Source organism: Triturus cristatus, chromosome 1_2 (assembly GCF_964204655.1).
Source record: "Triturus cristatus chromosome 1_2, aTriCri1.1, whole genome shotgun sequence".
Lineage (NCBI taxonomy): Eukaryota > Metazoa > Chordata > Amphibia > Caudata > Salamandridae > Triturus > Triturus cristatus.
Window position 1 is genome coordinate 320,038,973 of NC_140580.1, and position 26,538 is coordinate 320,065,510.

The window sequence follows — 26,538 nt, forward strand, 5'->3', positions numbered from 1 at the left end:
GGCTGGAACCCCTGATCATAGCAGATGAGCTTCAAACACCACCATCACTTTGGGGAACACCCGAGAGGCGCTAATAAGGCCAAAAGGGAGCGGGGCAAACTGAAAGTGCTTGTGGCATACCATGAACCGTAGGTAACATCTGTCGGCAGACAGGTGGGGATGTGAAAATATGTGTCAAGCAAGTCTAACGCTACCATCCAGTCTCCCAGGTCCAGGGTAGACAGGACTTGTGTGAGCATGAGCATTTTGAATTTCTCCTTCTTCAGGAAAAAATTGAGAGGGCGCATGTCTAGGATAGGACAAAGACATCCATCCTTTTTGGACACCAGAAAGTAGCAGGAAAAACAACCACGTCCTACTTCTGGTGTCGGCATGCTCTCTGTGGCTCCCTTGGCCAATAGAGCCTCTACTTCTTGGAGGATTACGGAGAGAAGGTCCTCTGTTTCAAGTGGGTGGTATGGGTGGAGGGGTAGTCATGAAGGAGAGGGAGTAGCCCTTTTGGATAATTTGGAGAACAGAGCGGTCTGGTTTTATCGACCTCCTGTGGAGCAGAAGATGGTTTATCCTGCTCCCACTGGTTGCCCATGATGGTTGGAGGATGAACTAAAGAGATTTGGAAGCTGTAGCGGGGGGGGGGGGGGGGTTGGGGGGGGAGGGGCTGGTCTGATCTCTGGCTGCCTGACCCACGAGGTCTGTGGGTACCGCGTCCTCGGTCACGCAGAGGCTGGGAAGCTTGCACGCCATGTTGCTTGAGCAGGTAATGATGTGGCTGGAACCCCCTACCGTAGCCATGAAAAAAGCGAAAGGCGGACTAAAGTTTGAAGCACTCCACAGCTGAGTCTGCCTTGTTTCCGAAGAGACAGGAGCCATTAAAGGGCATGTCCATAAGCAAAGGTTGGACATCCCCTGAAAAGTTAGTTGTCCTCATCTACGCAGGGCATCGTAAGCTACCAATAAAGACGCCGCTTTGCCTAGCAATTCAGTTGTGTTTTGCCCACATCGAATTGTAAACTTGGCTGCATCCCTCCCGTTTGCCATAGCTTGGGAGAGTATGGCCCGGACCTCCTTAAACCATAAGCATCATTTGCTCAACCGAATCCACCAGTACTTGGGAGTAACGGCCTAAAAGGCACGCACTGTTCACGGCCCGCTTTGCCAGGCTGGTGGAAGAAATCTTTTTCTTGCCTAAGGTGTCCAGCCTCTTGGATTCCTATCCGGTAGGGTGGTAGGGAATATGTCAGGATTTAAACAGTAGGTGGAAGTTTGGACAACTAAGCTCTCCTGGGTAGGGTGCTGTGCGAGGAAACTAGGGTCTCCTGTGATGGGGCATTGGGCAATTGTCCTGTCCCTAGGAGCCCCTGTGCTGGATAAAGCATTTCTCTCAAGACGTTAGTTTTGACTGCCACTGAGGGTAGGCTAAGGTCCAGGACCTTGGGCACCATTCTCATCACCACAACAAAAGATGCTCCCTCCTCCATAGCCAAAGTAGGAGGAGAGACCAGGCCAGTATCTGGGAGGTGTCCAGTCTGCTGACATCAACCAATTCTTCACACCAGTCCAAGTTAGGGTCTAGGGGCTGGTATTCTTCAGGGTCTAGGAGCTGGTATTCTTCAAGGTCCAGTGGTCCCTCCCAATCTTCTCCAAGCCCTAGACCATAGAGTTCAGGCTCCGGAGGGTATGGCTCCGGTCAGCGCCAGAAAATGCCCTTCCAGCTGCATGTTGGAGTTGGGGATAAGCATGTGCATGGTGCGGCCGGAAACATCGACATTGAGAGCAGCACTGGGGAAGGTCGAGATAGCACCACCAGTGCCTGTTGGGATCCATTCAGGGATCCAAGGGTCCCCATTGGTGCCGAGTGCTGAACTGCCAGCTGGGAACCAGTAGGGCCACTCCTGAACCCACGGGACACAAAGGGGCACCAACGGCGACGAGACGCCTAAATATGAGATGCACAACCTTATAGAATTCGCGCAGCTGGATGGTGGCCACTCGGACTCATGGAAACTCAGGGAGGCACAGAGCCAGCCCATGCGCAGGTTCTACTGTGGAGCCAGGCCTTGAATGACAATGCTCACCCGTCTCATAGGATGGCTTCAACAGAGAGGGCGAAGTCGAAGACCTCTGCAACTTTTTGCTTTTCTTTTTGTGGGACTTAGCGGAAGACAACTTTGAGTGCGATGAAGATCAGGGCTCCGCAACCAATTGCAGGACCTTCCTCCCGACCGGGATCAAAACCGTTGCGGCACAGCACGTACAGTGACAAGGAGCTTGAGGGCCCTCAAGGCCTTGGGGTGCATGGCGCAGCAGTCAACGCAGGTCTTGGTGTCGTGGTCGCGCTCGAGGCACCAGAGGCAAATAAGATGCAGGTCTGTCACTGACATCTGCCGGTGACAGGCACCGCAGGATTTGAAACCGGGTTTGCCTAGTTGACATACGTGCCACATCAGGAGGTAACATAAATAAAAACTTTAACAACAAGTCAAAAAGAGTCAATCAAAAAATAACTGTAAGTAGATCTTTCCAGATCTGGGCAAACTGGCGCATCAGGAAAAAGAACTGACGTCAGCACGCTAGGATGGCACCTTTGTAGGCACCATGCACGTCATTTCCAGCATGGACGCCATGCGGAGCTAAAAGATGCCACCCGCCGGTGCACAGGGGTACTGCTCATGAAAAATGTCTTAATCCAATCTGACGCCTGGGGATAATTCTAAGGTAGGGAATCTGCGGCTAGAAGTCTCTGACTGATAGACAAGCATTCCAGAAGACTTTGCAAATATACAGGGCTCGTCAGCTTCCATGACACGAAAGTCTGGTTGCCACACTTAACTGGCCCAAGCTGGATCCACAAGGTTGACTTGGGCGTGGTCAAGTCAGATCTTTTTTTGGAAATCTGGGCTGGAGAGGTAGGACCGTAGAGGAGTCTCTTGTCCATTCCAGTTGGCATGTATCTCAGAACATGAATAGTTTCAGACACTTCAACGTACAATACTTTTGACACTCAGCGTTGCTAGCCAGGGCTGTCCTCACTGTTGACAGACACCCTGCGACACTTAGAGTTAGTAGATGCCACTCATGACTTGCCAAACACTGTCTACTCAGCTTGTTCGCCCGGACTCTGCCAAGTGGTTTGCGATCAGGAAAATATCTTGACATTCAGCCACTCCACCCTGCTTGTTGCAGTACCACAAAGTGGTGGTGTTGTCCATGAGAATCTGCACCAGACACCCCCAGATTTACAGCAGAAAGGCCCTCAGAGCCTGACAAATGGTCAACAACTTCTCCAGATTGGTATGGAGGCACCCTCCACCAGTCACTACCGCAAGCTGTGTGTGGAAGGGAGACATTCCTGCTGCTGGAAGAGAGACATTTCTGCTACTGGACCAGGTTGGCTGGAGCAGTCTGCACTGCATACATTTAGTGGTCTCCTCCGAGACCTAAACAGCATCTGTCAGGTCGCCCTAATGCTGTTCCCACTGGAGCATCAAAGTGCAATGCAGAGTCCGCATATGCTACCTAGAATACCTGTCTAGGAGGATACAAGAGGCCAAAAAGTCTCAGAGCTGCTTTCACAGTGATTCGAGATCTAGACTGAAACATCTAGCTCATAGCCCAAATGGCCTGGATTCAATGCAGAAGAGGTAAAGCTCTGAACTGCACTATGTCCAACATTGCCCAAGTGAATGGAAGTCTTTGTAAAGGAATCACTTGGGACTTCGATACATTGCTAGTGAAAACTAGCAATACCAAGAGGTTCGCTGTCGTACGGTGGTGGTCCACAACTGACAGTGGCAAGACCGCCTACAGCAGCCCGTCATCCAGGTATAGGTATACTGGTATATTTTGCCTTCAAAGCTGGGCCACAACCACTCCCATCACTTTCATGAACAACTGTGGAGCACTACTGAGGCCAAAAGGGAGCACATCAGACCGAAAATGTTCCTGGTCTATCTTGAACTGCAGACATCTGTGGGAGAGCAGGACAGGTATAAGAATATACACATCTTGCAGATCAACGGGCACCATCCAGGTACCCCGTTCCAGAGCAGACAGGATCTGGCCAGCATGATCATTTTTAATTAACCCTTTGCAAGAAGGCGTGAGGCCCCTGCCTGACTTCAGAATGAGAAAATAGCAAGAGTAACACCCCCTCTCCTCTTTCTGAGCCTGGAATCCCTTCACTACAACTTTTGGTGAGCAACGGCAGCAACTCCCTTAACAAATTGGACAGATGCTAGTCCAAAATCAGCTTTGATGTGCAAGGAATAGTGGGCGGGCCAGAAAAAAAAAAGGTAGGGATTAGCTATTATGAACTGTTTGTTAGAGCCTTTTGTTTGACACAATGGCTCACCAACCTAGAAGGAAATGTTGAATCCTGCCCCCCCACCCCACCGGTTGGGCACTAAAGTGGTTTGATGGGTGTTGCAGCTGGGATTGAAGAATTGGAGGACTGATGCCCTTACTGGCCCACATGCTGCCACTCAGACTCATGACCACTACCTCAAAAGGACATGGGTGCCTCCTGCATTGGTTGGGAAGTCTGTCTCTGTCTATATCCCAGCCCTCTGGAATAGCCCCTTAACTGTCTGAATTTGAACAGAAACTGTTTAACAGGGATCAACAGTCCCAAATTTGGCTCTGTAGCTCTACCAACAGAGACTGCCTTCTCACCAAAAAGGCAGGATCCATCAAAGGGCATATTCATGAGGAGAGCCTGTACAGTGCCTTAGAATCCTGTGGAATGCAAACACACATCAATGAAGTACAAAACTAGTACACACTGCCCTCCCACGTAATCTGTAGTATCCAGACCTGTGTAGGTAACATATTTGGCTGCCCCCTGTCCCTCATGAACCGTCTAAGCCAGGGCTCTCCAATGAGTAGACCGTGAGCTACAAGTAGCTCACCAGTGTCATGTAAGTAGTTTTCTTTTGTGCAGCCCAGCATACTTCCTTAGAAGCTTTTGCTTGGTTGAATTATCATTATATGTATTCCAAAACTGGAAAGTGTTTGAGACAAAAATGTGTGCATTTTCTGAACACTACTGGTAATCCTGCATATGGTGGCCACTAACATAATCCTGGCTGAAGTGGTCACTATTACAACTCTATAATATGAGTAGCTCAGGTAGATTTTCATTGAACATAAGTAGCTCTCATTACAGAAAAGGTTGGAGACTCCGGATTAAGCGAGCAGAACCCTCTAGTAGCACTCCTTCCTTGTTAACGCTGTTTCTGTATTTTTCTTTTCAAAGTTTTTCTGTGCTTCTCACATAGCTCTCTGTGGTTAGGTGGGCACATCCAATAATCCTACATCAGAACGCTCTGCTGCATACTGTCAGAGAGGGGCATGGCACAAAAGATTCCTCCATGTTTATGTCACGTTCGCCACATCTTCTTAATTATATTGAATATGTACAAAATATTATTTGTGCTTAAATTAATCTTTTCTTTATATTTTTTGCTTTCCATATGTTAATCTCCTTTCACATTTTTGTTTCTACCCAAAGCATTTCAAAGCTTTGTGGCTTTTCATCAAGGGTCTCTACATAGCAATGAATGTAATGCAATAATATAGTGCCGTACACGAGAAGATTGTAAAATGTACCCAAATTCACAGTTCACTTAGTCGTACTGTCACCTTTAAACTAAAGTTCTTGATCTTCCAGTAATTACCCTATTACAAATCTCATAATATGAGCAGCTCAGGTAGATTTTCGTTGAGCATAAGTAGCTCTCATTCCAGAAAAAGTTGGAGACCCCTGCTCTAAGGCAAAGAGGCCCTAATGTCTTCCAGGATCGCCAGCCAGATCTTGCTGGTCATAATCCACAGAGCATGTGAAAACCGGCCCAGCAATCAAGTAATATTTATGGATTGCAATACAAGACTGGCAGAAATTAAAACATGCTTGTCAAAAGCCTCAATCCTCTTGTTTCCAGATGAATTAGGACTCACCTTGCTGGTTGAGGCCTGCACGGCAAGGTTCTCTGGAGTGAAGAACCAAAATGATAACGGAGTCTCTTTTAGCTGGTTGACATGGCAGAGGCACTGTCAGGTTTACAGCGTGAAGCGTGACATTGATTTTGCCAGAGCTGAAGGTGGTTTGAGCAGTAGCAGCTGCTACCAATATGCAATGGCGGAGTGGCAGGCCAACAGCGGCGGCCGGGGGTTTGAATAAAAAAGATAAAAGAGAAAAAACCTGATCCTGCAGACGCCTCGTGCATCGGTGCGGAAACTAGTTCTCTTCTGGCACCACTGGTCCCATCATCAGTATAGCAGAACCAGTATGGATCTCGGCAATGGAGTAGAAGTCTGTACTGGCGTCGGTATAAGCCCATTGATTGGTACCAAAGGAATCAACAGCAGTAATCAGACCCCCTGGGACCCTGCAGCTCCATGGACTTCGAGGCACACCAAAAGAAGCTGAAAGCACCCAAGAAAATCTGCAGCATGGCCTCCTTGAGTACCTCGATCAGCTGCATGGCCAACGACAGCTCAAGAAATTGGGAAGCATCAGGAGCAGCTGGGCAACTGGATCCATGCTAGAAGACATCGAAGGGGTCCGAACAACGCCCTTACACTTTCTCTTCGGATTCAGAGTGGAGTGATGGAATAGAGTCCCATTTCGATTTCTTGCACTTGGACTTACCAGAGGACGCTGAGCACAAAACTGAATGGTTGAGGGAACGGCTCCATGGCTGGGAGCCGATCCACACCTGTTACTTGGATCGGAAGTGGGACTTACACAAAGGACGTTACTCCTTGTGTTATCTGATATACATATTTGCCTCCCAGTTTCAGATCACCTTCAGGTGTATGAAAATTAACTTATCATGCAACTTGTTGTGGCCAAAGCCCAGACACCAAAGAAGCATCTTGTGTGGGTCTGGAACTGGCATCAGCTTCCTGCACTTGTGGAATGGCTTAAAATATGATGTTATGGGTGGGGACATCCTTCCCTAGCACACTAGCTGAAATTGTTTAGAAGTCATTGGACACCCAACAAAGTTGGGAGTGCAACTTTGGATCCTCAAGGTGGGAAAGAGAGGAGCTGACGAACAAATTAGTTACCTTCGGTAACAATATATCTGTAAGAGACATAGATTAGTTATAGATTCCCTACCTTAGAATTCCCCCCAGGCGTCAGACAGGATCAGGAGAATTATTCGTTAGCAGTACCGTGTTCGTCATTGGCATTGTGGTCTCCGGTATGACGTTGCGGCAGCTACTTAGACGCCGCCCTTGCGCGCTGATGTCAGTTCTTCACACGCCAGAGTCGCAGAGCCATTCAAGACACTGACCAGTGGTGCACAAAACTATGGCCCTGAAAAGGATTCCCTGACTCTAGAAGTCATTTCGCAGAACGGGGAGTGTTGGACTTGGCCCTTTTCCCAGAAATGTTTCGCTTTTCTGGGGAACCACATGTGTAAATGCAAGGATTGAATGTGTGCAGACTGAGTTTCCCCGTTTTAAAAATATAACTTAAAATGGATGCCAAAGCTGTGTGGTTGTGCCGTTTGACTGAGCTGGGTTGACAGTCTAGGCGTTATTTCCCAGCAGCCCCAGCTTTTGGAGGGAAGCCTGGCACCCAGGGTGCTCTACGCCTCCCCCTAGGCCAGTTAGAGCCAGTTTCCCCAGATGCTTCTAGAAGCTTCTGGCACTGTCTGGAAGGTGGGGTGAGGGGCGTCTAAAGGGAGGAGCTGGGTTGCCATGCAGTCAGTCAGAGGGTGGACCAGGGAGAGAGGGGACCTGCTGCCAGGGGTCACCGCCACATAGGCCTGTGTGCTGGGCCCGGAGCCTACCTACCCCCCCCCCCCCCCCTACTGTCCACAGGGCGAGGGAAAGATATAGTGGTGGCAATTCAGACCTGGAAAAGCCTTCGCAGGAGTTTAGGCGGTAGGATCAGTCAGGGACCTATGCCTCTGAAGGTGACAGGGTTTAGGCGCTGCCCTTTAAGTGAGTGAGGGATCCTGAACTACCCACTGATCTGGCCCGGCGAGAGGAGAATCCAGGGACGACAGGCAGAGACTAATTAGTCCGCCTTCAGCCACCAACGCAATTTCCCCCCTCAAGAAACCCTCAAGCAAGGGGCAGGAACCAAAGAGCGCTATTTCCAAGCTGCCCCTGGAAGGAGAGCGCTATTTACAAAGGAGAGCGCTATTTCCAAGCTGCCCCTGGAAGGAGAGCGCTATTTACAAAGGAGAGCGCTATTTCCAAGCTGCCCCTGGAAGGAGAGCGCTATTTACAAAGGAGAGCGCTATTTCCAAGCTGCCCCTGGAAGGAGAGCGCTATTTACAAAGGAGAGCGCTATTTCCAAGCTGCCCCTGGAAGGAGAGCGCTATTTACATAGGAGAGCGCTATTTCCAAGCTGCCCCTGGAAGGAGAGCGCTATTTACAAAGGAGAGCGCTATTTCCAAGCTGCCCCTGGAAGGAGAACGCTATTTACAAAGGAGAGCGCTATTTCCAAGCTGCCCCTGGAAGGAGAGCGCTATTTACAAAGGAGAGCGCTATTTACAAGCTGCCCCTGGAAGGAGAGCGCTATTTACAAAGGAGAGCGCTATTTCCAAGCTGCCCCTGGAAGGAGAGCGCTGGATTTGGTGAGCGCTATCTTTGAAGTGGCTGTGCCTGCAGCCGGAGAGAGTGACAGCCTGCTGCTGGGAGGCCGCCGAGACGCCTGCAGCCGAGAGCCCGGTGAGTGGGGCATTGGGGGAACCAGTGGCGTGGAGGGGGCAACGGGGCACATTATCGGTGCCCGCCCCGGGGACCCTTCACATTTTTGGGACCTTGTGGGGGCGCACTTGGAGGGTGTGTCGGGGCACATTGTCGGTGCCCGCCCCCGGCGTCGTGTGGGACTGGTAGTGGAGGAGGGGGGGCAACGGGGTACATTGCCGGTGCCCGCCCCTGGTGCCAGGAGCCTGCACAGCTGCCCCACAGGACAGTGGGCAGCTGCAACGGCCTAGAGGGATGCTGGAGGGGGTGGACACCTCGGAGGGCCCACGGACCTGCCCGGACTAAATGCAATGCCTAGCGCTGCAGTGGCTGGCCATGGTTGATGCTCCCAGAGCTTGCCAAGTCTACTGCCCCAAGAGCTTGCTATGCTGAATGCTCCAAGTGAGGGCCCTTTCTGAAGCGCCATTGATCTGCCAGGTGTAGCACTATGCTATAATGCCATATTTAAAGCGCTATGGTCAATGCTAGTTGTGCAGCGCTATATTCAAATGTCATGCTCTTAAGCGCTATGTCAATGGCTATGTTTTGAAGCGCTTTCGCCGTGATATGTGCAGCGCTATACTCAAATGTCATGCTCTTAAGCGCTATGTCAATGGCTATGTTTTGAAGCGCTTTCGCCGTGATATGTGCAGCGCTATATTCAAATGTCATGCTCTTAAGCGCTATGTCAATGGCTATGTTTTGAAGCACTTTCGCCGTGATATGTGCAGCGCTATATTCAAATGTCATGCTCTTAAGCGCTATGTCAATGGCTATGTTTTGAAGCGCTTTCGCCGTGATATGGGCAGCGCTATATTCAAATGTCATGCTCTTAAGGGCTATGTCAATGGCTATGTTTTGAAGCGCTTTCGCCGTGATATGTGCGGCGCTATATTCAAATGTCATGCTCTTAAGCGCTATGTCAATGGCTATGATTTAAAGTGCTAGTCATGTGTTGTATGCAGTGCTATGTCCAGATGCCAGGTTTTAAGGTGAATGAACTGCCTATTTTGATTCCTGCCTCAGGGGACCTCCAGGTTGTTAAGGGATATGGTCAGGTCATGATGTGTTTTATTTCAGGTGGTCCGGACTAACGCCTAAGGTTATGCCCTGAGTTGACTTTATTGCAGGTTGCAGCTAATAGACTTACTTTTACTATCTTCTAAATCGCAATGATTCCGGCAGGGGCCCGATTGGCCCTGCCCTGTACATAATTCTCCCCCTGTAAATGTTAACCGAGCGCCAGTTGGCGCAGTACAGAGATTGCCTATTGACACCTTGTGGTTTTGGACAATACAAAAGTTATTTTTACCTAAACTGGTGTGGTGTCTCTTTTTGTAGTGTGCCTTGTGTGTCGCCTGTGTGTACTGCGTGGATGCTTTGCACATTTCCTCCGGAGTTTGGCCCGCCCGCTCTGCACCACGCTACCCGTTTCCAACATTGGTGTTCAGCGGTGGGATAGGACTTGTGTTTGTGCAGTACCACAGCGACCGCGGGTTGCACTGCAAATTGAGCGTTTAAAGTGATCTCAGCTTTGGGGAATTATTGTTTTTTTCCTTAATTGTGATTTCCTCCTGGAAGTGTGTTTTTAAATTGTGTCCCCTTGTTGCACTGTGGGTGGTGTGTCCCGGGTGTACCGTGCCAGGATGGGGTCAACCTACAACGAGGATGATCTTATGGAATACACGGAGCAGGAAGTAGTGGATTTCTGCAGGGAGAGAGGGATACCCCCAGTAGGCAACATACGCAGGAAGTTATTTCTCTATGAGGCCCTCAAGAGGGGGGAACCCTTAGAGATCGGTGGGGACCTGTCAGATTACCCCTCCGCATATTTAAAGGGTGGATTTTCTGGAGACCCGGAGGAGGACCTCCAGTGTAGGGAGGACTCCGAGAGTGAGGGGGCCCAGTCCATAACCCAGGAGGGGGGTGACACTGACGAGGAGGAGGAAGATGACCGGGGGGAGACGCCAGTAGCGAGTGAGGACACCAGAGTTAGGGAGTCCTGCGCTGGGTCCAGTCCCGGGGGCACTGCCCCGTCCCTTTCCCTGTCCCCAGAAGAGTGGGTAGATAGGAGGGAAGAGAGGGAGCATCAGCTGGCGCTGGGAAGGCTCAAGGTGGAGCTAGCGCGGCTGAGTGTGCAGGAGAAGAAGCTAGAGACGGAGAAGGTCCTAGCGCAGGAGAGGATGGCGGAGGCAGAGAGGGCCTTTGCCAGGGAGAGACCAGCTCGGGAGGGTAGGTTGTCCCCTGAGAGTGGTTTTTGTGGTCTGGATTCACCAGTAAGGGTGGGATCCAGTGGTGGCAGCGAGAGTGGATCCAATGTAGGGTGTCCCACTCCCAGAGCCCAGGAGATGGTGCCTGATTCCCAGGAAGAGGGGGACAGGTAAGAGTTCAGGGGCAGGGGAAAACTGTCCCACCAGTCCTGGGGGGAGTTTGCAGAGGTGTGTGGGACTGCATTGGAGGATTGGGTGGTGAGGAGTGCAGTGAATGAGTGGGAAGGGCTGTGCCAGGTAGTCATCCGGGAGCACATGCTCAGGAATTGTTCCCCAAGGTTGCGTCACCACCTAGTACAGTGTGCGTTCTCTGACCCCGGGGAGCTTGCACGGGAGGCAGACCTCTGGGTGAGGGCCAGGGTGTCTGAGGAGGCATTGGGGAGTGACCCTGAAGGGGGTGGTGCAGGGATCTTCCAACCCAGCGAGGTGGGAGAGGTGGCGAATAGCCCTGCTAGGTCCCCGGGAAGAGAGAGGGTTGTAGGGCCTCACGACCTATCCATAGGAAGGAGTGAGACGGGGAGGTGTCCCGAGGTGCCCCAACCGCAGTCTAAGGTGCCGGGAGAGTTCCGTAAGGGAGCCCCAGGTTGGGAGCCTAGGCTGTCCTGATGTGCCGCCCGGTGAGGGGGAGCCCCTAGCGTCAGGAGGACCCGGGGCATCTGTAATCAGAGCTCCTGAGGTTCTGTGATTGGCCCAGTTGCAGGGTTTAGATCCTGGGCTGGGATGCCAGGTTCAGGGGTTGCCTGACCTGGCGGGTGGGACATCTGTTAACAGTGTCCCCCCAGAATTGACTTCCAGGGGTACTTCTCCAGGTGGGAGGGTGCGGAACTCTGGAAGGGGGTGCAGAGGGAGGAAGGTCTCACCTCGGGCACCGGCTCAGCCACAGGGCTTAGATCCTGGGTTGGGAGGCCAGGGATGGGTACTGCCTGACCTGGCGGGTGGGACATCTGTTAGCAGTGTCCCCCCAGAATTGTCTTCCAGGGGTGCTACTCCCGTTGGGAGGGTGCGGAACTCTGGGAGGGGGTGCAGGGGGAGGGAGGTCTCACCCCTGGCACCGGTGCAGCCTAAGGGTTTAGACCCTAGGCTGGGGAACCAGTTGAAGGGTCAAGGCCCTGGACTGGGGAGAGAGTGGTGGTCTGAGGGTGCCTCGCATGGGAGTAGGGTGAGGAACCCCAGAAGGAGAGGTAGGGGGAGGAGAGCCTCGCCCCTGAGGGCTGGTCAGCCTGAGGGTGCGGACCCCAGGTGGGAGGACCAGTGGCAGTTCGGAACTGCAAGGAGGGGGAGGAGAGTGGTCAACGGGTACTATGGGCCTGGGGTTACTGCCCCCCACTCTGTGAGACCGCAAGGGCCAGAGACATCTGGGTGGCCTAGGGGCCAGTCCTGGCCACAACCAGCTAGGGAACCCCCGGGTGGTGGCTTAGGCGGTCGAGTAAAGTTTGAGAGAGGGAACCATCGGGTTCCAGAGTGGAGGAGAACCTGCGGGTGCTCCTGCAGTTGTGGGCCTGCGTCCACCTTTTCTCGCCCTAAGCAGGGAAGCCCATCAAGGCATTGATCGGTCTACCCTGGCTTTTGGCTGGAAGGGGGTTGTGTTGGACTTGGCCCTTTTCCCAGAAATTTTTCGCTTTTCTGGGGAACCACATGTGTAAATGCAAGGATTGAATGTGTGCAGACTGAGTTTCCCCATTTTAAAAATATAACTTAAAATGGATGCCAAAGCTGTGTGGTTGTGCCGTTTGACTGAGCTGGGTTGACAGTCTAGGCGTTATTTCCCAGCAGCCCCAGCTTTTGGAGGGAAGCCTGGCACCCAGGGTGCTCTACGCCTCCCCCTAGGCCAGTTAGAGCCAGTTTCCCCAGATGCTTCTAGAAGCTTCTGGCACTGTCTGGAAGGTGGGGTGAGGGGCGTCTAAAGGGAGGAGCTGGGTTGCCATGCAGTCAGTCAGAGGGTGGACCAGGGAGAGAGGGGACCTGCTGCCAGGGGTCACCGCCACATAGGCCTGTGTGCTGGGCCCGGAGCCTACCTACCCCCCCCCCCCCTACTGTCCACAGGGCGAGGGAAAGATATAGTGGTGGCAATTCAGACCTGGAAAAGCCTTCGCAGGAGTTTAGGCGGTAGGATCAGGTCAGGGACCTATGCCTCTGAAGGTGACAGGGTTTAGGCGCTGCCCTTTAAGTGAGTGAGGGATCCTGAACTACCCACTGATCTGGCCCGGCGAGAGGAGAATCCAGGGACGACAGGCAGAGACTAATTAGTCTGCCTTCAGCCACCAACGCAATTTCCCCCCTCAAGCAAGGGGCAGGAACCAAAGAGCGCTATTTCCAAGCTGCCCCTGGAAGGAGAGCGCTATTTACAAAGGAGCGCGCTATTTCCAAGCTGCCCCTGGAAGGAGAGCGCTATTTACAAAGGAGAGCGCTATTTCCAAGCTGCCCCTGGAAGGAGAGCGCTATTTACAAAGGAGAGCGCTATTTCCAAGCTGCTCCTGGAAGGAGAGCGCTATTTACATAGGAGAGCGCTATTTCCAAGCTGCCCCTGGAAGGAGAGCGCTATTTACAAAGGAGAGCGCTATTTCCAAGCTGCCCCTGGAAGGAGAACGCTATTTACAAAGGAGAGCGCTATTTCCAAGCTGCCCCTGGAAGGAGGGCGCTATTTACAAAGGAGAGCGCTATTTACAAGCTGCCCCTGGAAGGAGAGCGCTATTTACAAAGGAGAGCGCTATTTCCAAGCTGCCCCTGGAAGGAGAGCGCTGGATTTGGTGAGCGCTATCTTTGAAGTGGCTGTGCCTGCAGCCGGAGAGAGTGACAGCCTGCTGGTGGGAGGCCGCCGAGACGCCTGCAGCCGAGAGCCCGGTGAGTGGGGCATTGGGGGAACCAGTGGCGTGGAGGGGGCAACGGGGCACATTATCGGTGCCCGCCCCGGGGACCCTTCACATTTTTGGGACCTTGTGGGGGCGCACTTGGAGGGTGTGTCGGGGCACATTGTCGGTGCCCGCCCCCGGCGTCGTGTGGGACTGGTAGTGGAGGAGGGGGGGCAACGGGGTACATTGCCGGTGCCCGCCCCTGGTGCCAGGAGCCTGCACAGCTGCCCCACAGGACAGTGGGCAGCTGCAACGGCCTAGAGGGATGCTGGAGGGGGTGGACACCTCGGAGGGCCCACGGACCTGCCCGGACTAAATGCAATGCCTAGCGCTGCAGTGGCTGGCCATGGTTGATGCTCCCAGAGCTTGCCAAGTCTACTGCCCCAGGAGCTTGCTATGCTGAATGCTCCCAGTGAGGGCCCTATCTGAAGCGCCATTGATCTGCCAGGTGTAGCACTATGCTATAATGCCATATTTAAAGCGCTATGGTCAATGCTAGTTGTGCAGCGCTATATTCAAATGTCATGCTCTTAGGCGCTATGTCAATGGCTATGTTTTGAAGCGCTTTCGCCGTGATATGTGCAGCGCTATACTCAAATGTCATGCTCTTAAGCGCTATGTCAATGGCTATGTTTTGAAGCGCTTTCGCCGTGATATGTGCAGCGCTATATTCAAATGTCATGCTCTTAAGCGCTATGTCAATGGCTATGTTTTGAAGCGCTTTCGCCGTGATATGTGCAGCGCTATATTCAAATGTCATGCTCTTAAGCGCTATGTCAATGGCTATGTTTTGAAGCGCTTTCGCCGTGATATGTGCAGCGCTATATTCAAATGTCATGCTCTTAAGCGCTATGTCAATGGCTATGTTTTGAAGCGCTTTCGCCGTGATATGGGCAGCGCTATATTCAAATGTCATGCTCTTAAGCACTATGTCAATGGCTATGTTTTGAAGCGCTTTCGCCGTGATATGTGCGGCGCTATATTCAAATGTCATGCTCTTAAGCGCTATGTCAATGGCTATGATTTAAAGTGCTAGTCATGTGTTGTATGCAGCGCTATGTCTAGATGCCAGGTTTTGACTATTTTGATTCCTGCCTCAGGGGACCTCCAGGTTGTTAAGGGATATGGTCAGGTCATGATGTGTTTTATTTCAGGTGGTCCGGACTAACGCCTAAGGTTATGCCCTGAGTTAACTTTATTGCAGGTTGCAGCTAATGGACTTACTTTTACTATCTTCTAAATCGCAATGATTCCGGCAGGGGCCCGATTGGCCCTGCCCTGTACATAATTCCCCCCCTGTAAATGTTAACCGAGCGCCAGTTGGCGCAGTACAGAGATTGCCTATTGACACCTTGTGGTTTTGGACAATACAAAAGTTCTTTTTACCTAAACTGGTGTGGTGTCTCTTTTTGTAGTGTGCCTTGTGTGTCGCCTGTGTGTACCGCGTGGATGCTTTGCACATTTCCTCCGGAGTTTGGCCCGCCCGCTCTGCACCACGCTACCCGTTTCCAACAGGGAGGATGGGTGGGGCGGTAAGGAATCAATAACTAACTAATGTTTCTTACAGATATATCGTTATTGAAGGTAAGTAACTTGTTCATCTGAAAGAGACAATTAGTTATAGATTCCTTACCTTAGAATAGATAACCCGGAGGTGGGTCTGTGAACTAAGTTCACACTAGAAAATCCTGGAAAACAGAAGGGAAAAAGAAGCTGTCTCTCCGGACTTGGCTGTCCAGGCAATAGTATTTTGTGAACGTCTGTAGTGATGCCCATGTAGCTGCCTGACAGATGTCATTGAGGGGGGACTCCCCGTCCAAAAGCAGTGGTCGCTGCTGTCACACTGGTGGAATGGGCGCACGGTCTCACTGGAGGCTCCTTCTTTGCCAAAGAACAGCAAGCTTTAATGCACAAAACGACCCACCTAGAGATGGACCGTTGTGCACTGCCCGACCTTTCTTGGCGCCCACGTAGCCAACATAGAGCTGGTCATCTACCCGGAATTTTTTGGTGCGATCCAAACAAAACGAAAGCACACGTTTTAGATCGAGACGGTGGAACCTCTCTTCCTCCTTAGATGGATGTGGAGGCGGAAAGAAGCTAGGCAACGTGATGGTTTGACCAATGTGGAAAGAAGTAACCACCTTTGGAAGAAAGTAAGGCCTGGTTCTAAGGACAACCTTTTCTGGATAAACTGACAGAAAAGGAGGTTTTGAAGAAAGGGCTAGCAGCTCACTCACCCTGCGATCAGAGGTGATGGAAACCATAAAAGTAGTCTTAGAGTAAGAAGTCTGAGAGGACAGTTATGAAGCGGCTCAAAGGGAGCGCACATAAGGTAGGTAACAACCAAGTTCAAGTCCCACTGAGGCATTATGAAGGGAGCAGGAGGGAAAAGATAAGTAATGCCTTTAAAGAAGCGATTTACAAGAGGGGACTTGAAAAGAGAAGGTTGATCAGAAAGCCTAAGAAAGGCTAAAATGGCAGAGAAATAACCCATTAGTGTGCCCAGAGCAGAGCCCGGCTGGGCCAAAGAAAGAAGGAATAAGAGAACCTCAGAAAGAGGGGCAGAAAAAGGATCCACAGCCTTTGCTGCGCACCATGCCACAAATTTGTTCCATCTGCATGCGTATACCGTCTTAGTGGAGGGACGCCTTGCTGCCAAGATAACATCACAGCGTTTGGGAAGGTCGAAGGCTGTCAACTGTCGCCGCTCAAGCTCCACGCAAGGAGGTGGAGGATGGTCGGGTTCGAGTGGAGGACCATCTCCTGCTGCTCCTGAAGAGGCAGTCGGATCAGAGGATCAATGGCCATGTGAAAGAGCGCGGGATACCAGACTCTTCGTGCCCAATCTGGAGCCACAAGGATGACTTGAGCCCGGTCACTCTTGATCTTCTTCAGCACTCTGGTCAATAGTGGTAAACGAATGCCTTGCGTGCAGGACGAATTGCCCGGAGCTCCATCAGGTTGATGTGGACCTTGGACTCTGCAAGAGACCAGAGGCCTCTGATCTCCGCCTCTCCCATGTGGCCGCCCCACCCTAGAAGTGATGCATCTGTCACCACCGTGTACTCCGGTTGGGGAAGGGAGAGGGATCTGCCGTTGACCCAATCCCGGTTCGCCAGCCACCACTGCAATTGGCGTGCAGAGCCCTCCGCGATCTGGACGCAATTGGACAGGTTCCCCTGATGCTGTGCCCACTGGAACTTCAGGGCCCACTGCAGAGCCCATTTATGCCATCTGGCATGATCCACCAGGAGGAGGCCATCAGACCCAGCAGCCGCGGGGTCACCCTGACCGAAACCCCGGATAGAGGCTGAAAAATCGTAATCATAGCCCGACTATCCCGGACTCGCTGCTCGGGAGGATAGACCGGAAACTGCGTTGTGTCCAGAACCGCTCCAATGAAGAGGAACTTCTGAGAGGGAGTCTGGTGTGACTTCGGCACGTTGACAGAAAATCCCAGCAAATGCAGGTGGTCAGCCGTAGTCTGGAGGTGGGAGACGACAGCCTGGGGCGAGCTCGCCTTCAACAGCCAGTCGTCGAGATAGGGGAAGATTGAAACCCCTGATATGAGCAGATGAGCTGCGACCACCGACACCACTTTCGTGAACACCCGAGCGACACTGGTAAGGCCGTAGGAGGGCACGGTAAACTGAAAGTGCTTGTGGCCTACCGTGAACCGCAAGTTGCGCTGATAGGCCGGCAGGACGGGGATGTGAAAGTAAGCGTCCTGCAAGTCCAAAGCCACCATCCAGTCTCCAGGGTCGAGAGCAGAAAGGACCTGAGCTAACGTCACCATTTTGAACTTCTCCTTCCAGAGGAAGCGGTTGACATTACTGAGATCCAAGATAGGAAGCAGGCCTTTCTCCTTCTTGGGCACCAGAAAGTAGTGGGAATAGCAACCACAACCTACTTCTGGGGCAGGAACTCACTCGATTGCTCCCTTGGTCAAGAGAGCCGTAACTTCCTGTTGGAGAAGGGCCAGATAATCCACCGACATGTGACGGTACTGAGGTGGCATAGCTGGGTTAGTCTCGAAAGGTAGGGAGTAGGCCTTTTGGACTATCTGCAAAACCCACCTGTCTGACGTGATGGTGCCCCAGTGGGGGAGGTGATGGCTAATCCTGTCACCCACTGGTGATTGGTGGCCCTGAAAGGTCGGACTAGGAGGGTTTGGATGGTGCTGTAAAGGGGGCTGTGGTGGACTGGTCGTGCGCTGGCCCCCAGACCCACGACGGTGGTTTCCACGTCCCCGGCCGTGAAGGGGCTGAACAGCTTGCGCCGTCCTGTGGCTCTGGGCGGAACGTGGCAGGGTACCCCTTCCGTTGCCACAAAAGGGGCGAAAGGCAGACTGCACAGGGCAGGTGGTGGAGATGCCCAAGGACTTGGCCGTAGCCCAAGAGTCCTTAAAACGCTCTAGCTCGTTGTCTGCCTTGTCGCCAAACAGGCGACAGCCATCAAAGGGCATGTCCATAAGGGAAGCTTGGACATGCCCTGAAAAACCAGTCGACCCCAGCCAGGCGTAGCGTCAAAGGGCTACCGACATGGAAATCGTCCTGCCTAGCGAGCCGGCGTTATCCAGTCCACAGCGAATGGTAAACTTGGCTGCGTCTCTCCCCTCGGCAACTGCATGGGAGAGTTCGGCCCGCGCCTCCTCCAGGCACTGGGGCAGCACCTGCACCACCATATCCCACACAGAGTGGGTGTAACAGCTGAATAGACATGCAGTGTTTACCGTCCGCAGTCCCAAGCTGGAGGAAGAAAACATCTCCTTCCCAAGGTGGTCCAGCTTTTTGGATTTCCTATCAGGTGGTGAGTTAGGGAATGTGTCTTTGGACGTGGAGGCTTGGACCACCAAGCTCTCAGGTGAAGGGTGTTGGGACAGGAAAGAGGGGTCTCCCGGAGCCAGGCAGTGGCGTCAGGCGATCATCCTATCCACAGAAGCCCCTGTGTTGGGCCTGGACCAGTTGCCCAAAAGGATGTCAGTGAGGGCTTCATTGAATGGCAGCAGGGGCTCCGAAGAGCTGGCAGCCGGTTAAAGCACCTCTGTGAGGAAGTTAGTCCTGACCGCCAATGTAGGTAGCTCGAGGTTGAGAGCCTCAGCCGCAATACGCAACACCAATGCGTAAGACGCTCCCTCCTCCGTAGCCACGGTAGGAGGAGACAACATGCCAATATCTGGAGAAGTATCCAATCCACTGGCATCCCCCCCAACTCCTCTCGCCAGTCCGGATCATACTCTAACTGGTCAGTTAAAGGGTCTCCAGACCCCTCCCAGTCTTCCTCACCCTCCTCTGGTTGCCAATCTGGCCTAAAAGAACCAGGGTGGAACAAGGGCACAAAAGAACCCGTCGGCGCCAGAACCGGCGTTGGTTGACGTCGGTCCGGCTCTGAGTCCACGTCGGGGTGGAGGCCGGGGTCAACGCCGGCTGGGGAAACAACCGGCGTCGGCTGCAGACGTGCTACCGGTGGTGTTGGTGCCGAGGGAGGTGTAGTCATGTCGACGTTCACCGATCTGGATCCAGGGCTGAATCCAAGGGGTCCCTGCGGTGCCTGGGCCGAAGCCACCGGCGTCGAAGACACAGGGCCCCCAACCAAGTCCGCGGGGCCCGAAGGCGTGCCGGCGGAGTCGGGCCGCCCAACGATAGCATGCATCGCTTCGTAGAAACTCCATAGCTGGGCAGGGTTCACACCGGGTCCCGGGAAGGGAGGGAAACCCAGCGGGCTTCGCTTGCGGAGCCACGGGAGAGGTACAACCCGCATCCCAAGTCATGTTGGCCAACGGATGGGGAGAAGTCGAAGAGCGACGATGCTGCTTCGACTTACCGGAGGAGTGCGAAGACTTGGAAGAAGATTGGTGGTGGTGGTGGATCCGCGACCGGTCCCTCGACCTTCCATGCGACCGGGCCCTCGAGCGGTGTGGATTGCCAGGCCTCAAGAAGCTTTCGGGACCACTCCTGCAAAGACTATGGGTTCATGGTCCGGCAGTCGGAACAGGACTTGGAGTCGTGGTCGGGTTCTAGACAGAACTGGCACATGTAGTGCGGATCCGTCACCAACATCAATCGTCGGCAGGAACTGCAAGCCTTGAAACCGGGCATCCCTGACGTGCACCAGGAGTCAAAGCGTCAAAAATGACGTCGACAAAAGTCAGTCAAAAAGCCGCGGAAAAATAAAGAACTGACATCAACGCGCGAGGGCGTCTAAGTAGCTGCCGCGACAACATCCTGGCGACCACAATGCCAACGACAAAGGTGGAGCCGACCAACGTCACTTTTCGACACGCAGGGGTACTGCTAACAAAAAATTCTTCGGATCCAGTCTGACGCCTGGCGGTAATTCTAAGCTAAGGAATCTATAACTAATTGTCTCTTTCAAATAAGTCAGTCAAAAAGTGACTGGAGGTACCGCTCTCTCCGGATCTGCACTGGCTGGCGCAGAAAAAGAAAGAACTGACGCCAGCGCCCGAGGGCGGCGTCTAAGTAGCTGCCTCAAAGTCATCCCGGTGACAACGACGCCAACGACTAACACGGAGCCAACTTTCGATGCGCAGGGGTACTGCTGACAAAAAATTCTCCAGATTCAGTCTGACGCCTGGGGGTAATTCTAATGTAAGGAATCGTTAACTAATTGTCTCTTCAGATATCAAAGCATAGGGGTGATGCTTATAGGGGGCTTCGCTCCGTCACTTCCGGAGTTACGTTTAGTTAGCACAGTGCCACCTAATGTTGTGCAGGAGAACAGCTATGGAGAAGTTTTCTGGATCTAGTCTGGCGCCTGGGTAGTATTCTAAAGATAGGAATATGCAGTTAGAAGTATCGATCAGAAACTGCACAACAATCAATTGAGGATTGTAGTATACCATTCAGAAAAAGACATTCTAGTAGAACGCTATAATCAAACTATTAACCAGATAATACAAAAAGCTAAGAATACAGATGAGATACATTTAGTATAAGTTCTTCACTTAGTCTTATTCACACTAAGTACTACCCAAACCTTCACCAGATTCAGCCCATATGAGCTTCTCTACAGTTGACAACCTAGAACAAATCTAGATACAGTGCTACATGATTGTACAGTGCTAAAAGGTAATGAGACTTGATTAACTCAATATGTGTTTGCCCCGAAAGACTGTTAACAGGCAATTTGAAAGGATACAGCAAATGTACTTCAAAATGACCAAGTAGCTCAAGAGCTGTATTATAACAGAGGTTCTAGCCTCCAAGTGTTGAAGTCTAGCAAAAAGATGTTAAGTCTGCTACCTACATCAGAAAATATTAGCCAAGTCGTACGGACCCAATTAAGTCATAGGACCAGTTATCTCTCAGATCCATGAACCAGATCAGAATAAACACCTTCAGATGGATAACATCAACTCGATGAAGGAATGGGAAGAAGCAGACTCTGCATGTCTTGTCAGAAGCATACATGCCCCCCAAAACAACTCTGAGAATTTGTTTACAATGAGGGCTTTTCAATCAGGACAAAAGCTGGTGGACACCTCCATGACACGGTGAAGAAAAAATCTTATCTGATTCAACACGAGGAAAGCAGGAGTGATATTTCAAAATATCCTGGAAAAGCCAATGTGATTCGACACAAGACTGTGACCAAAGAAGGAATTAAAGTCAGAGTAAGACCATGCTGCATAGATAAAGCCCAAAACAAGCAGTATGACAAGCAATGGAGCCCAAGCTATAAATGGGAATAATCAAACCTTTCTAATGTGACTGGGATTTGCCCATGATTTCGGTTCCCCGTCCTTCGCCCATTTTTAAAATTAATGTTTTTGTTCTGCTCACCAATGCTTCTTTTATTACAACTTATTTGCGGAGCTCAGCTTCCATACCAGAGCATCTCCTCTTAACTCTTTCCCAACTCTGCCTCTAATAGTTTTATTCACCTTCTTTTCTGCTTTATTACAGTTTTACTAAATTGATACTACATTTCGAAGGTGTTTTGGAGTTTGCTTCAATTGATTTTGACCAAAGCGTATTTCTCCAAATATGTTCAAAAATTTGTTTTCAAATATTTGGGTTTTCGGAAATGGGTTTCTATTTCTTTTTTCCTCTACATTAGAGCCCTCAAGAGAAGTGGATGAACACACTCGGGTAATATATACTATTAGCCCATTTATTACTGAAAGAAATAACCGGATAAGGCTGGTTGAGACTCAACGAGATACAGGAGATTAATATTTTTTACATGGAACGATGCTGGAATGTTTCATGCTCCAACGGTGAATTCATTATAAAACAAGCATTGAAAATGCAATAGGTCTCGCCCTCGTTTAAGTTAAAGCAATTCTGTTTGTAATTAGGTGGCTTTTTAGCTTTGCTTTTATTAGTGTTTTTCAAACTTTCATGACATAACATGCATATCTATGCATATATGTATATACATGCACGCATTTACATTTATATTTAAACAGATATGCAGATGTATATATATGTTTATATATGTATGTATGTATATACACACACATATATATAAATGCATATACATATAAAAAAATACATATTTATTTATATATGTGCATATGTGAGCGCGTAGAGAGGTAGAGAGAGGTAGAGGTAGAGAGATAGAGGTAGAGGTATAGAGGTAGAGGTAGAGAGGTAGTGATAGAGAGGCAGAGAGGTAGAGAGGTGGAGAGAGGTAGAGAGAGGTAGAGAGAGAGAGAGGTAGAGAGTAGAGTGAGTAGTAGAGAGTGAGTAGTAGAGAGTGAGTAGTAGAGAGTAGAGAGTGAGTAGTAGAGAGAATAGTAGATAGTAGAGAGTGATAATTAGAGAGTGAGTAGTAGTGAGTGAGGAGTGGAGAGTAGTAGAGAGTGAGTAGTAGAGAGTGAGTAGTAAAGAGAGAGTAGTAGAGTGAGTAGTAGAGCGTAGAGAGTAGTAGAGAATGAGTAGTAGAGTGTAGTAGAAAGAGAGTAGTAGAGAGTGAGTAGTAGAGAGTGAGTAGTAGAGAGTGAGTAGTAGAAAGTGAGTAGTGAGTAGAGAGTAGTAGAGAGTGAGTAGTAGAGAGTGAGTAGTAGAGAGTGAGTAGTAGAGAGAGAGTAGTAGAGAGAGAGTAGTAGAGAGAGAGTAGTAGAGAGTAGTAGAGTGAGTAGTAGAGAGTAGTAGAGAGAGTAGTAGAGATTAGTAGATAGTAGAGAATAGTAGAGAGTGAGTAGTAGAGAGTGAGTAGTAGAGTAAGTAGTAGAGAGTAGTAGAGAGTGAGTAGTAGATAGTGAGTAGTAGAGAGAGAGTAGTAGAGGAGAGTAGAGTAGAGAGTAGTAGAGAATGAGTAGTAGAGAGAGTAGTAGAGAGTGAGTAGTAGAGAGAGAGAATAGTAGAGAGTAGTAGAGAGTTAGGAGTAGAGTAGTAGAGAGTGAGTAGTAGAGAGTAGAGAGTGAGTAGTAGAGAGTAGAGTAGAGAGTAGTAGAGAGGGAGGAGTAGAGAGTAGAGAGTAGTAGAGAGTGAGGAGTAGAGAGTGAGTAGTAGAGAGTGAGGAGTAGAGAGTGAGTAGTAGAGAGTGAGTAGTAGAGAGTGAATAGTAGAGAGTGAGTAGTAGAGAGAGTAGTAGAGAGTGAGTAGTAGTAGAGAGTGTAGTAGTAGAGAGTGAGTAGTAGAGAGAGAGAATAGTAGAGAGTAGTAGAGAGTGAGAAGTAGAGAGTAGAGTAGTAGAGAGTTAGTAGTAGAGAGTAGAGAGTAGTAGAGAGTGAGTAGTAGAGAGTAGTAGAGAATGAGTAGTAGTGAGTGAGTAGTAGAGAGTGAGTAGTAGAGAGTGAAGAGTAGAGAGTAGTAGAGAGTGAGTAGTAGAGAGTGAGTAGTGGAGAGTGAATAGTAGAGAGTGAGTAGTAGAGAGAGTAGTAGAGAGTGAGTAGTAGTAGAGAGTAATAGAGAGTGTAGTAGTAGAGAGTGAGTAGTAGAGAAACCCAAGAGTCCGGAGTAGGGTAACCCTCGCCTTTTGGGCATGCAGTTCTGTGTGTCCAACTTTGCCTCGTAAACAAGGTGTCCAATTTTAACATCAGGATTACAAGCACCAGAATGGAAAATCAAAATACTTTGTGTCAAAGGCCAGGAACACACAATGTTGTAGAGTAATCTACTGGTAACTTTGAATAAATCCACTGCTTCCATGCCTAAAATAATGGCCCCCGATTGACGCTGGTCTGAAAGGTGCTAGTAGGAAGCGGAAATGAAACTGCAGATGCGTTCATCCTCGGACTAATATCCGGATGTGCCCTCTCACAGGCGGTTGTCCTTGGGTCAGCTGCTTCTGCAAGTTAGACCTTGCAGTGGGCTTCACGGGGAACCCCCGTGGGACAGCAAAGCACTCGATTTGAAGAGTTCTTGACTGACCAGTGAACTCCTCCAGTTTGATGTATGTGCACCCATGCATTACACAGCTTCTTATATATTAACATTCGCAGATTGCTTTTACAGCTCTTTTGCCGTATCCTCTCAGATATGTGAATCTGAACAGAGCTGCGCCTGCTTTCCTGTTTCTGCCCACGTTTTGTCGATTTCAGCATATTTTCCGATCACGATAATTACTTTAGAAAAAGGACAAAGCTAGGAAAAGTTTATTTTGTGCACATGCGATGGAGCGGCCGTATAAAGCATATCTTTCAACGTGAGATTTTCCCACAAATGTGCAACGGAAGAGAAAAAATACATAAAAAGCTCTTGGCTTTGGCAAAGGCAGCCGCATGTTTATAATTGCATCACGCTTTCCCTTAAAGTGAAAGCGCAATGCAATTATAAACATGCGGCTGCCTTTGCCAAAGGGGAATGATCACAAAAAAGTGTGTAGGGGCTAATTAGGAGACACAAAAAAGTGTGCAGCGGCTAATTAGGAGACACTGTCTCCCGCCGCAAGTAAAAGATCAAATGCCGGTGGGCGGGGCTTAAAGGAGACAGGGTGGCAACAAGCGCCTATTGACATGCCTTCAGTGCATCATTGCACTGCCTTTGGCATAATTCGTGATGCAAAACGACGTGCACAAATCAAAACTTAAGGCGGAGCTGAGACGCGGCTTCTGGAATCGAATCGATTCTAAGAAGCCTCGTAAGACGAGAGCAGAGCATGTGCTGCTTACGTCAGGCCGAGACCTAAAAACAAACACTATCTCTAATTATCCGACTTGTGTGAAAACAGCTCCTGCACGGCCAAGGCAAACGATGGGCAGTGCTATTGTTCCATCAGAGTAGCTTCAATAGTAATATGAACTTATTTCTAATAAATTTTTTCAATTATTTTCAGTTAAATTGTCCTGTTGCAGCTCATTGTTCACAGCAGTACTGCAAGTGTACTACAAGAAAATGATGACACCTAAATATGACACTTGAAAAAGTACGAATGGAGTTGAACTACAAATGAATTATATCAAACAACTTAATTAGTGGACAATTGGGGCGAGGAAGAAAAATGAGGGGGAACAGAATGGGGAGGAGAGAAGGGGAGAGAGTAGGAAAAGAGACAGAGTGGGTGTTTATTTTCCAAGCTTCTGTGATTCAAAACTGTTACAGTTAGGGCTCTTTATGGCCTCCTGGTCATGCACGACAACTTACACCCCTAGGAAGAACAGCTTACCTTTTTTCGTGGAAGCCCACCCCTGATGGATGGAGGATCATTCCAGCCTTCCACACTTCCACCTATAAAAAACACAGAGTAAGGTTAACATCACATCAGCTTTAATTCTTGTCAATTATCAACTTGTGTGTTGTCCCCTAAATACAACTGTAAATCGAATGCTAAACTTCTCTCAATGATTATATCTTTTCAACTTACACATAGTAAACGTATAGAAATATAATTTAGGTTAAACTACAGCATACCTGTGGCTTGATATTTTCAGGATACTAGGGATTCCACACTCACATACTGACAGTGGTACTTGTTATGTAACCCTCTGGCTAACTCAGCACCAGAAACACAGTCTGCGACTGCTCCCATTGATTTAAACTGAATTGTGAATATATAAACAATGTGTACATCAATCAGATTTGAAACACACTGATTGACCTGTATTTGAGATTGGTGGTGGCATTTTCTGTCTAAAAATAATTTGATTTAGGTGATTATAGGCATCAAATTTTAATTGAGAGTACAATGGCGTTTTTAAACTATAACTATTGCCATTTTATACATCAATGGATGCTCTAGGCCATTTACCATTAGATATTTTCCAGAAAAGACTGACATATCAGGCTGACCTATACCGCTAGACTATGGTATACTTCGGCTACTGGAACATGAAAATACTCATCCTAGAGATCTAGGAGAAACTAGACAGTCCAGAGCATGTAGGAGCTATAGAACTGGTAGCAAAATCAAGAATTTAAATCTCTAATATCTTTTATGTATTGTTCAACCTCCGTAGGTCTAGAATTGGAGTAAGAAACATGTTTTTCCTGCTGAAGATAAGAAAAAAGTGCACTTAACATCACCTTCTTTTTTGTGAAATAGGATACTCTCGGCAGAATGCTTTTGTATAAGGGGAGCAATCTATTCTGTCAAGATATTTGTGCAGGGTAGCAAAGTTTGAGAGCGAATGGAAGAGAGCTTCTTGTAAAAAAGAATGTAAATCTGTAAGACCCAAGGATCAAACGCAATTATTGACCATTTTTAAGAAGAAGTGAGCCACCAAACTGGCATGTCATGGGATGGAAAATAAAAGGACTCGGGAAGCATTTGCAGCTGAAGGACCATAGGAAGGGGACGTT

At 49.8% G+C, this 26,538-nt stretch overlaps 1 protein-coding gene across 2 annotated transcripts in view; it reads right to left on the minus strand.

Annotated features, from left to right (window-relative positions):
- SEC31B (SEC31 homolog B, COPII component) overlaps positions 1–26,538 on the minus strand; it is a 1,155,786-nt gene that overhangs the window by 212,212 nt on the left and 917,036 nt on the right. For both annotated transcript variants that reach the window (XM_085603885.1, XM_085603887.1), the window contains exon 22: positions 25,406–25,467. In XM_085603885.1, the coding sequence (XP_085460011.1) occupies positions 25,406–25,467 (62 nt within the window). The remainder of the gene's footprint in view (positions 1–25,405; positions 25,468–26,538) is intronic.